Source organism: Chinchilla lanigera, unplaced genomic scaffold, assembly GCF_000276665.1.
Source record: "Chinchilla lanigera isolate Chin_1 unplaced genomic scaffold, ChiLan1.0 scaffold00004, whole genome shotgun sequence".
Lineage (NCBI taxonomy): Eukaryota > Metazoa > Chordata > Mammalia > Rodentia > Chinchillidae > Chinchilla > Chinchilla lanigera.
Window position 1 is genome coordinate 38512399 of NW_004955405.1, and position 12335 is coordinate 38524733.

At 52.7% G+C, this 12335-nt stretch overlaps 1 protein-coding gene across 2 annotated transcripts in view; it reads left to right on the forward strand.

Annotated features, from left to right (window-relative positions):
• Stab2 (stabilin 2) overlaps positions 1 to 12335 on the forward strand; it is a 140066-nt gene that overhangs the window by 118763 nt on the left and 8968 nt on the right. For both annotated transcript variants that reach the window (XM_005374574.2, XM_005374575.2), the window contains exons 58-64: positions 49 to 156; positions 1699 to 1892; positions 3211 to 3352; positions 6779 to 6912; positions 9190 to 9355; positions 9492 to 9598; positions 11586 to 11705. In XM_005374574.2, the coding sequence (XP_005374631.1) occupies positions 49 to 156; positions 1699 to 1892; positions 3211 to 3352; positions 6779 to 6912; positions 9190 to 9355; positions 9492 to 9598; positions 11586 to 11705 (971 nt within the window). The remainder of the gene's footprint in view (positions 1 to 48; positions 157 to 1698; positions 1893 to 3210; positions 3353 to 6778; positions 6913 to 9189; positions 9356 to 9491; positions 9599 to 11585; positions 11706 to 12335) is intronic.

The window sequence follows — 12335 nt, forward strand, 5'->3', positions numbered from 1 at the left end:
CCCACCTCCCCACCGGCGTGGGATGCATGGCAGCCTTTCTCTTTGCAGCTGTGTCCCCAGTGTGCACACCTCCCTGTTCCGCTCACGCCACCTGTGTGGAGAACAACACGTGTGAGTGTAACCTGAATTATGAAGGTGATGGAATAACGTGCACAGGTGAGTTCCCTCGGCACGCCTGTGAAAGCAGCGTGGTTTAGGGGAGGTCGCAGGACTGGGCACAGCGATCAGGCTCCCTCCTGGCCCTTCAGCTTCCTGTGTTCAACTCTTAGACAGCACTCACTCTCTCTGTGACTCGGTTTCCTTCGTGGGTATGCCCGCCACCGGCCAGCCCACTGCCCACGCCACGGTTTTACAACTGCTTTGCAAGGCAGGATGCATTTTATATTGCAGAGTATTTTTCTAACTCTCTAAGTAATACAGCCTTCAGAAAATGCACTGAATTTTTTTTAAAAAGGGAAGCCTACACATGCTCTGAGTCACAATGAGAAGCACTGTGGGCATGGCAGTGCCCATTCCTTGTAGCTAACATGTGGGCCTGGCCATTCAGGGTTACAACTGAACAGTGCATAAACAAGTTTATTTCTGTCCCTTGGAACAGCTGGGATTCCAAGGGTTCCCCTTCAGGGCTACAGTAGAGTTTCTCACTGAAGAGCGTCTGGGATCCCTTCTCTCTTTTTGCTCTGCCAATGTAATTTGAATGGCTCATGATGGCCACCACCATGAACACAACCCAGGCAGCAGGGTGGAGGAGGGAGAAGAGGAGAACCCCCTTCCCTTTTGGAGCACAGCCTACAGGTTGCTACAGTCAGGTCTGCCTCATCCCACTGGCTGGCACCCAATCGGCTCCCATACCTAGCTGCAAGGGAGCCGGGAAAAGGTTGTTTTGTTGAGTGGCCCACAAGAGAGGCCCACCAAAAAATCCATTTACTATAGAAAAGGATGAGAAAGTTAGCCACCCCAGGCAGAGACACTTACTGAGATTTTCCATGAAGCACTCACCTGGAGATACAAATTCTCTTTATGAAACACTATAGATTTTGCCAGTTATACCTGCTACCAGGCACAGGAAAGGTCAGCACTTGACAACGGCAGCAAAGACCAGCTCGCTCTCTCTTCCCTCCCAGCCCTAGTGGCAGAAGCTCTGCCCTCCTGTTTATCCTCTGAGTCTCAAGTGGCTGCCATGACTCTGCATCAGGTCAGGCAGAAGAACTCAGACACTAATATACTAACTCAGTTAGTATATTAGAGGCTGAAATTTGGGAGATTGTGAAAGCCAAGTTCCCCAAAGCCAACACAACACAGCAAGGCCAAATGAGCCTGAGTTAGCCTCCAAGCCCTGCATGTCTAGCTGTTGTCAGGTCCATGAAGCTCCCAGAGCCTCAGTTTGTTCATCTGCAGAACGGGGTTAACAATGTCTGTCTCACAAGGTGTCCCATATTGCGCTAACTCCGCACACATTAAAAACTCGAGCTCAGTCTGAACACCGCTACCCAAGTGAGCCTAGAAGTAGGTGACAGGGTGGACAGGGGGAACAGAGGCCACCAGGCCTGATCTGTGAGGGTATCACAGGACACTAGTGTTGCAAAGCCTCACACAGAGGCCGCAGGGCATGGGAGCAAAGGCACGGCCGTGCAGAAGCCCATGTGCTCCCCAGCACACTGGGGCAGGGGTGGCCGACCACCACACTCCTTCTTGCAGTTGTGAATTTCTGCAAACAGAACAACGGGGGCTGTGCCAACATCGCCCAGTGCTCCCAGAAGGGCACCAAGGTCTCTTGCAGCTGCCCGAAGGGCTACCAGGGAGATGGCCACAGCTGTATGGAGATAGACCCCTGCACGGACGGCCTCAACGGGGGCTGCCACGAGCATGCCACCTGCACGATGACTGGTCCGGTGAGTTGCCGGGGAAAGTGGGGCCGAGTGGCCTTTGTGCTGTTCTCAGCTTCACACTCCACCCGTTGGTCTCTGCTTCCTCTCTGGCTTCTCCCTGTGCTTTTTTCCACTCCTCTGCCTGTTTCTTGTTCAGTGCTGTATGGCATCTGTTTTAGTCACTTTCTCATTGCTGGAACAAGATCCAACACCGACAGTTTCAGAAGGAGAGGTTTAACTTGACTCACGGTTCAGGGGATTCAGTTCACGGCTGGCTCCAAGGCAGGAACCTCATGGCAGAAGGGTGTGGGCTGAAGAAGGCTGCTCACCTCACGGCCCCCAGGAAGCAGAGCTAAGGGAGGAGCCAAGTAGGGAGACGCATCCTTCCCGGTCACACCCCCAGTGAGCCACCCCTTCCAAGCCGGCCACCTCCTAACAGCACATGACACCATGTACCCGTCAATGGATCACAATGGGCACGGCGCCCCCGTGACCTAGTCACCTGTCGAAAGCTCCGCCTCAGAACACATGAGACCCTGGGGCAACGCTCTAAATCTAAACCCGAACAACATCCTGGGCAGAAAAGGGACATCAGCAGGAACTGTGAAACCCACAGAAAGTATTGTTTAGTTAACAGGAAATGACAGCATTGATTTCTACTTCCAACAAAGGCACTGTGGTTAGACGAGGTGTTAAGTGGGGAGGCGTCTACTGAGGGCAGCTGTGTCTTTGCAACACTCCTATAAATCTGACGTTATTCAAACTTTGAAGTTTATTAGAACAGGAAGTTGAGAAATGGCATAAAAGCGGCCCTTGCGCACGTCCATTCAGAATGGACGGTGCTGTGTGTCGGCCGCAGGCAGGCAGACGGCAAGAGCGACGCCCAGTCCTGGTTACGGGCGTGGATCTACATCAGGCACCTTTGAGCCTTGGCTCCGGGGCCTTCAGGCTGCCGGAGCCGGGCTTCTTCAGCTCTCTGAGCCTCGGTTTTCTCATTTGTAAAGTGGGCCTGATAATCAGACATCTTCGGTGGTCGTGGCGATTCCGTGAGATCATTTGTTGACCCCGTCGGTGGTCACCAAGCGCTTACTATGCGCTATGGCGTATGCCAGGGGCACAGCAGTAGGAAGAGCGGTGAGGTCCCTGCCTACAAGGAGAGGAGGAGGCCGAGCCACTCCGCGCAGAGAGCGGGGGAAGGGCAGGCGGAGCGGCCTTTACACTGAGATGGCAAGGGTGACCCTGTGCCCTCATGGGCCCTCACTGTCCCCCGCGGGTCCCTCTGCACACCTCTGCTGCTGGAGGGCGTCACGGGGGCGCCTGCCTGCCTCCTCTCTTCCTGCAGGGCAAGCACAGGTGTGAGTGTAAGAGCCACTACGTCGGGGACGGGCTGGACTGTGAGCCCGAGCGGCTGCCCCTGGACCGCTGCCTTCAGGACAACGGGCACTGCCATGCAGACGCGGACTGCACCGACCTCCACTTCCAGGGTCAGTGTGGCTGGGGCTCCCGGCCCAGAGCAATCTCTCTTCAGGCTGGGGAGGGCTGGGTGCAAGGGAAAAAAGAAAAGCAAACAAAGTAAAGCAGACAAAGAGCCCTTGTATCGTCCAGACCGGGGCAGGCAGCACAGCCGCGAGTCGGACAGGCAGGAAGGGCAGAGGCGTCGGTCCTGAGGGCGGCAGGGCGCTTGCTTTTCCCACAGTGCCGACTCACCCTGGCAGCCGGCACTGCAGTGGATCCAAGAGGCTCAGCTCGGGGTGGGCGATGCAGAACCCAGAAGTGCGGGGGCCCTTCCTTACCAAGGGTTGGGGTAGCAGCACGCTGTACTCCCAAGGGTGACTTACAAGGCTCACAACCAACAGCCAGCTCTCGTGAAACTAAGAAAACATAGCAAGTAAAAAGCCCTCTGGGAGTACAGAGCCCCGCATGCCAGGGGCATCTAAATTCCTTTGCAGAAAAACCACAGAGGACCCAAGCCACACACACTCAGTCCCGGGCCAGGGTGCAAGGGGACGCCACATCCTCAGAGCCGTCCCGGTGGTTACCCCGATCGGTACTTCTTGCGGGTGTCTGAGTGCATGGGGCTTGGTTTACAGCTGCGGACATTTCAGTGGGGTGGTTACCACACATCTCCATGGCAACTGCTGACTTCATACGTGTCAGATATCAAGCCCTGAGACGCGCAAAGCCCTGCTGAGCGAGAGAGAGGAAGAGGGGAAATGCGTGGGATGAGTAGACACGGTCTGCTCTGCCCGAGAGTCCCGGTGTAGTACAGGAAGTGGCTGTGTGTGTGGTGCTGGGGATTGAACCCGGAGCCTTTGCCTTGAGCTATATCCTCGGCCCGTTTTTATTTTTTATTTTATAACACGGTGTTGCTAAGTTGTTAATTGCCCAGGCTGGGCTTGAATTTGCAGTCCTCCTGCTTCAGCTTCACAGAGCGCTGGGATTATCAGCACGCACCATTGCACCAGGTTGCTCGGTTCTCTCTTTAGGGCGCAGTCACACAGCTAGTCCCGCCAGGGCCAGGTGGAAATTGCACCAGCCCAGAGCTTCGCCCCGCTTGCCAGGCCTCTCCTCCTTCCCATGAACACCAGGGCCGTGTAGATTAACCTCAGCAAGAAGGGGGCCTGGGTAGGGCCCGCCACTCCCCCGGGAGGAGGTGCCCTGTCCCACGGCTCTGGGGGGCACACAGCACAGCCCTCGTGGCAGCCAACTGGCAAATGTGCATCAGAGAAGCTTCCTGGAAACCCCGGGACTCAGCGCCTCCGTCTCAAGGAGCCCTCCTCAGAAAATCATCTAAGAATCCAATCAAAAGGGTGTTTCGACCCAGCATTCCTGAATGCCACAAAAAACCCAAACAAGCACATATCTGAAAGTAAAGGATGGTCACATATACCGCTACACCTCCACTCAAATACACCATTAAGAACTGTGTAGGGCTGGGGATATAGCTCAGCGGAAAAAGCACTTGCCTGGCAAGCGCAAGGTAATGAGTTCAATTCCCAGTACCAAAAAAAAAAAAAAAAAAAGAACTGTGTGATTGTGCTGGGCATAGCAGCACACACCTGTAATCCCAGCTAATCCAGAGGCTGAGGCAGGAGGGTTGCAATTCAATGACCTTGTCTCAAAATAAAAATAAAAAGGGCTGGCTGAAGATAAATCTCCGTGGTAGCGCATGATTGCTTAGCATGTGTGAGGCCCTGTATTCAATTCTCAATATTCTGTCCCCGCTTAAAAAATATGTGTGGTCTCAGCAGAAAAGGCACCTTGCCATACTTGAAGTGATCACACACCCTGTAGGCTACGGTTAAACTCCGTGGTGGAGAAAGTACCCTTCCGTAGTATTTTAGAATGGACTGGATGATACAAAAAGTGACTGCGTTCTTGTACTGTTGCTGGTCCCTGCACTCAGCTGTCTGGCTAGAAAAGATATCAGCTATGAACAAATAATAAAAACCATTAGGATCTTAAGGGTAACATGTTTTTCTTAAAAACATTTTTAAAAAGCACTCAGATCAAAATATATACAGAGTCACTTGCAGAAATATACCTTAATAGATGTTTTCATGGCTGTAAATGTTACAAAAATTATTCAGTTATAAATATGAGAAGAGAAATCATATTATCAGAGAAAATATATAATATTGACAAATAATCATGATTTAATGTCATTTCTTAATTTGTTAAAACTGTATGCAGTTTGCTACCATATGTATAACATATACCATGTACAAATGAGTGGGGAAAAAGACTGGAAGAATGTGGAATTATGTCAAAATTAAAACTTACCAAAAAACAGTAAAAGTTCCAGTGCACCACAATGTTAGCCAGGGAGCAATGGCCATTTCTGGAAAGTAAGATTGTAGGTGAATTTTTATGTTTCTGCAGTGCCCCAATTTCTACAATAAAAATGTGCTGTTTAATTTTATTTTTAACTGCACACAATAATTGTACACACAGAGTTCAGTGTGATGCTGGACACAGGCGTACAGTGTGTGATAATCAAATCAAGGGATTTAGCACGTTCCTAGCTCGTACCTTTGTCATGTGTGGTTAGAACATTCAAAGTCCTTTCTTCTAGCTACTGTGAAATATTCAGTACAGCAGCGGTAAGCACGGGCATCATACTGAGCAAGAGAACACCGAAAGTATTCCTCTTTTCTAACCACGGCTTTTAACCTCCTCCCCCACCCCTCCCCCATGCCCACCCCGCACCTTCCCCACGCAGCCTCTGGTACCCGCTCCTCCCCTCACCCATGAGCTTGACGTCTTTAGCTTCCATGTACGAGTGCAGTCGTGTGGTATTTTCTTTCTGTACCTGGTTTACTTTGTTAATGTCATGTCCTCCAGATTTATCTGTGCTTCTGCGATTAAGACAATTCCATTCCTCTTTGCGGCCGAATACATTCTGCATGTGACCGTACCACTTTTTCTTTGTCCTCCATCCATCTCTTGATGGACACAGAGGTTGACTCCAGATCTCGGAGGTTGTGGACATACTGATTTCACTTCCTTTGAGCAGACGCCCAGAGCGGGATGGCAGAATGATATGGTAGCTCTATTTTTAATTTTTCGAGGAACTTCCGTGTTGTGTTCAGTAATGTCTGTGCTAAAAGTTATATTCCCACAATACTGAGCAAGCATTCTCCTTTCTCCACATCCTCCGCAGCATTTTTAGTTTTTGTTTTTTTGATGAGAACCATTCTGGTTGTGGTGCTGTCTCATGGGACATGTGCTATTTTTGCAGTTAGAGAAGAGGTGTTTAAACAGTGTCTTCGGCATAACTCAGGGGACATGGCTTCTAAAGACATGTGGGGTACAATGTTCTACTGTGAAAGTCTTCCAGAGGGCTTTGGTGGAACCAGGGCCACGCAGATGGCTGGGCCAATGGGATGACTCCTCTCTCCCCGCTCTAGATACCACGGTTGGGGTGTTCCACATCCGCTCCCCGGTGGGCCAGTACAAGCTGACCTTTGACAAAGCCAGAGTGGCCTGTGCCAATGAAGCTGCAACCCTGGCCACCTATAACCAGCTCTCCTATGCCCAGAAGGTGGGTTCCAGGGAGTGGGCACTGTGCAGACAGCACCCATGGCAGGGAGGTGCCAGCTCTTCAGACGGGGGAGGCATGGGCTGTTGGCTTTTGGGGGGCAAATACAGGAAGCTCCTGGAGCAGTAACTCATCATATCCAATGTCAGGCACCCACTGTGTGTGAAGCACTGTTTCTGAGTGCTTTGTTGACGTTATTATCCATCCTTCAAACACCCTTGTAAGATGTTTTATAGTTAGGGGAACTGACGCTTGGAAAGATTGAGTTAAATGTCTAACGTCTCCCAGGCTAGAGCTGGTAGATCCATGTATTACCTTTCTCCTTGCTGCGACAAAATACCCAACACCCGCAACTTAAAGGAAGGGACGTTTGTTTCGCTTCACAATTTCCGTGGGTTCGGGCCATGGCCTGCTGGCTCCAAGGCAGAAGCAGCATGGCAGGGCAGCATGGCGGAGGAGATCTGATCGGCTCGTGACAGCCAGGAAGCAGAGAGAGAGGAGGAGCTGGGAGCAAGTCACACCCCAGTGAGCCGCTCCTTCTAACCGGGTCCCACCTTAGAACATGGGACCTTTGGGGGACATTTTAGATCAAGCCATAACAACCCAGTATGCACTTGTACTCTGTCTGACCCCAAAAGTCTATTCTTGACCACAGCTCCCAGCTGTTAAAGCAGAGGCAGAGACTGGAAATGTAGACCTCGCTGCTCAAACCAGAGACACCACCGTCCACGAGCCCGAGGTCTGTTCTCTCCGGACCTGCACACCAGCCCAGGTTCTCTGGGACAGCTGGAGCTCTGTGGCGGCAGGGCGGTGTGGGAACGCGTGGGGACTGTCCAGGTCCCAGCAGGGCGGAGCTGGGGCTCTCTGCTCAGGCTGCGCCCGTACTTAGCCTCTGAACCCAGAAGCCTGCCCACTGGAAAAGCCAGCACCCTGGTGTCACCTGCCGGTGGTTTCTCCCTGAAAGCAGAAGTGACTGTCTACAGGGTGTGACTTCAGGGCCCTTCCTCCACCTCCATCTCCACCAAAGCACTCTGCAGACCTGGTGTGTCTTTACCAAGGAGTAAAACCCTCAGATACCATGACCCAGGTCATGGAGGGCCTGAGTCTCTGCTGTCCTGCCTGCTCCTTGAATGGCCTTTTTTTTTGGTCTTTTCTGAGACAGGGTCTCGCTATGCAGTTCAGGTTGGCCTTTAGCTCACTTTGTAGCCCAGGCTGGCCTCAAACTCACAACAATCCTCCTGCCTCAGCCTCCCAAGTGCCGGGATTACAGGTGTGCACCACCAAGCCCAGCTTCTCCTTGTGTGGCCTTGATCAAGCCACTGAGCCCCTTTGGACTAATGGTAATACAGCACATAGTAGGAACTTGATTTTTAGGTTTATTAAGAGATGTGGAATGGACTCCCTGCCTTTGAATTTGCTCCCTGCTGTCTGTATGACTGAACCAGTTACTTAACTTCTCTTTGCCTCAGTTGCCAGAAGTATAGCATAAGGATTTTATTTTTGTTGTTGTTGTCTTTTTGTTTGTTTTCTTTTTGTTTTTGTTTTTTCTCCGGTACTGGGAATTGAACTCACTACCTCACACTTGCCAGGCACATGCTGTGCCACTGAGCTAAATCCCCAGCCCCAGCATAAGGATTTTAAAAGTTCCTAACTCATAGGGTTGGTCTGAGAGCAAAAGATGTTGACACATGAAAAGCTCTTGCAAAAGAATATGGCCCCAAAGAAATTCTCCAGTGACAGTGGTGATGATGATTATGAAGGAAAAGATGATGATGAATTAGACATCAGAGTTTTGTTAACTCATAATCAGAAAAAAATAGTACCAGGGTAAATGGCTGATTGCAAATCTTTTTATGAGTGTAGTTGTAGTACCTAATACAACCGGTACATACACACGGTGCACCTTGATCTTCTGCAAATCCTTTCTCAAGAGCAAAGGGCAGAACACTAGACATGAAGGACTTGGACACCTGCAAGAGCAGGAGGGCACCACATTCATGCGTCCAGTCCTTGATCAACAAAAATTCAGTGACCAGCCAGGCGTGGGGGTGCATGCCTATAATCCCAGCACTCCAGAGGCTGAGGCAGGAGGATTGCTGTGAATTTGGAGCCAGCTCGGCTACATAGTGAATTCAAGGCCAGCCTGAACTTCATAGTAAAACTCTGTCTCAAAAAGACCAAAAAAAAAATTAGTGACCCGGAGGGAATCAGGAACTGACCGAGAGGTTCCTGACAGATAAAGAGCAGCAGCTGACCCACGGTGATTCTGTGTCCCTGCAGGCTGGGTATCACCTCTGTTCGGCGGGCTGGCTGGACAGTGGGCGCGTTGCCTACCCCACAGCCTATGCCTCCCAGAACTGTGGCAGAAACGTTGTGGGGATCGTGGACTACGGGCTCAGACCCAACAAGAGCGAGATGTGGGATGTCTTCTGCTACCGCATGAAAGGTAACTGCCCCGGCCTCGCTTCAGGCTCCAGGCTGTGTTGCTGCCGAGCCACGCCCAGCCGAGCCAGCCCCAGCCAGTCTCCCAAGACGAGCCCCTGCCCCACTGGGAGTGGGACCCTGTGTGCCTCTGCTTCCAGATGTGAACTGCACCTGCAAGGCGGGCTACGTGGGAGACGGCTTCTCGTGCAGTGGGAACCTGCTGCAGGTCCTGATGTCCTTACCCTTGCTCAAGAACTTCCTGACGGTAGGTGCCAGGACAAGGAGGGTTGCCTCGTAGCACCTAGTACAGGCATGACAGCTTGAAAGAAACCAAAGGCTCACCATCGTCATGGTTAAGAGCTCGGGTGTTGGACCGCGTCCTAGTCACTTTCTCGCCACTGAGATGCAGTGCCCAGTGCTCACAGCTTAGAGGAGGAGCGGCTTACTGTGGCTCACGGTTCAGTCCATGGTTGGCTGGCTCCTAAGAAGAAGCAGCATGGCAGAGGGCCTGCTGGAGGAAGGCTGCTCACAGCATGGCATCTGGGAAGCAGAGAGTGAAGGGAGGAGTCGGGGAGGGAGATGAACCCTTCCAGGCTTCACCCGTCCCTTCTTGCCAGACCCTGCCTCCTAGCAGCAAGTCAACTCTGAGCCCCCAAAGTCCAGTCACCTTCAGAAGCCCCACGTGTGAGCCCAAGCATGAGCACAGGCTGTTGGGGACACCAAGATATCAACCATAACAGGCACCTTGTCTGAATTTGAGGCTTGGGTTTTCCACTCACGTGTTGCAAAACTGTAAGCAGATTCATTTCCTCTCTGAACTTCAGTTTTCTCACCTACAAAATGGAGGAGATGGCCGCCCCGGCCCCGGAGCATTGCTGTGATCACTGACTGAGTTGATGGTTGTGAAGCATTTAGACCCGTGGTCAGCACACAGAAAATTCAGTATTGGTGTTGGCTGGTGTTACTAGCTCAGCATTAGAGCAGTTTAAGAGTCTGATCTGCAGGTGTGCCGCCCCCTTTATCTCCCTAGACAGGGCGAGCATGGTTAGCCAGGCCTGTCTGGTGACCACCCACAAAGCCAGCTAACATGGGATCAGTTTGCATTTGGTGCTGCTCTTAAAGCCGCATCGGGACAGTCGTGTCCCAAGAAGAGAAAGCTCCGCTTGGAGACGGAGTGTGTGTTCGCTGGTGAGAGAATTCGGCTCCTAAGAATAGCCAAATTGTCTTGCATGCTACCCTCGCGCCGACCACTGAGCCCTGTGCAAAGACAGAGGAAAAGGATCTCTCCTTGCTCTGACTGCCACAGACCCCCAGTATCTCAGCGAGCGGCTGGCACATGATAGGTGCTCAACAAACGCTTGGTAGAAGGACAAGGTCCTCACACACAACCTCATGAGCTTACTTCTGTTGTTTCCACCTTGTCTGCAAAGATCCTTAGGACACAGCCTGACACCCTAGAACCGGGCTCAAATTCAGACTGTCGGGTGCTGGCCTCCCATCATCCCTTGCAGTGGGGCCCACGGCAGCCAGTGCCTGAGCCGCTGTTCCCAGGAGCACCGACGGTAGCAAGGTCAAGGCAGAAATGACACCCAGGACCCAGAGTGGAAAACCTTTGTGCACAACCCACAGGTGTCCGTCCTGCTTGTCTAAAAATTGAGGTTGCCACCGCGTGCTGAAGATAATAAACACTGACTGCAGCCAACATTTCCGCTGCTTGGCTATGCCAGCATTTCAGAGCAAAGACCGCAGCAGAACAAAGCTCCTCGGCACACGACTTACCTTCTCCGGGCCTCAGGAGCCCTGTCTGTGCAGGACAAAGTTCAGCAAGGTGGAGCCAGGTGTATCAGTGAACAAAACAGACCTGGATAAAGAGAACAAATAAACAGCACTAGGTGCTAGAAGGCGATGCCTAAGGGGAGAATAGAAAGCGTGGAGCAGAGGGGGAGGCGTGCAGGGCCCCATCCTGCTTTGGGAGGGGAAGCGGTCGCGGGAAGATGGTGCCTGCGCGAAGCATACACCACAGACGGGGACACGGGCGGGACTGGGGTGACCCACAAGTCAAAGGACTATTCAGGCCACCCTGCTGCGAGTGGCTAGGACCGTGGGATTCGCCGAGGGAAGAGAGGAAAGGTCTAACCCCCCTGAGGGCGGTGCAGGAGCTGACTAGGGGCTGGTGTGAGCGTCCGAGTGCGTAGTGCTCCGTGACCACCCCCCGCCCGGCTGCCCAGCTGACCTTGTCCTCCTCTCTGCAGGAGGTGCTAGCCTACTCCAACCGCTCAGCCCGAGGCCGGGCATTTCTGAGGCACCTGACGGACCTGTCCATCCACAGCACGCTCTTCGTACCACTCAACAGTGAGCTGGGGGGCAACGAGGTGCGTCGGGCTCCCTGGGGAGTCACACGAGGGATCGGTCACCACGCCAAGGCTGGGTCACAAGTGACCCTAATACGCAGTCTCCACAAAGCTGTCAAACTCATCCAGCAGCGGGTCAGCTGCCCTCCCTCTGCTGTCATGTGCTGTGGTCTGAGATCAGCCCTCGGTGGCCACAGCGGGGTCCCTGGCTCTCCCCCACAGCCTCCTAGGGTGCTCCCACAGCAGTGGCGGGAACGAGGGGAGCCCAGTTTGCCGGTGTTTTCCAAACCTTTGGTCATGTCTGCTCACATGCAGCCGGACGACAGGCCACATAGCTGAGCACGAAGTCAGAGCTGGAAGCAGAGTGAGGCAAAATACAGGGAGAGGTTGGCTGGGCGTGGTGGCGCACGTCTATAATCCCAGCACTTGGGAGGCTGAGGCAGAAGGATCACTGTGAGTTCGAGGCCAGCCTGGGCTACATAGTGAGTTCAAGGCCAGCCTGTCTACATAGTGAGAACCTGTCTTTAAAAACAAACAAAAAAAACTGCCTTAAGAATACAGGGAGGGGCTGGGGATTTAGCTCAGCGGCAAAGTGCCTGCCTGGCAAGCGCAAGGTCGTGAGTTCGGTTCCCGGTACCGGAGAAAAACCAA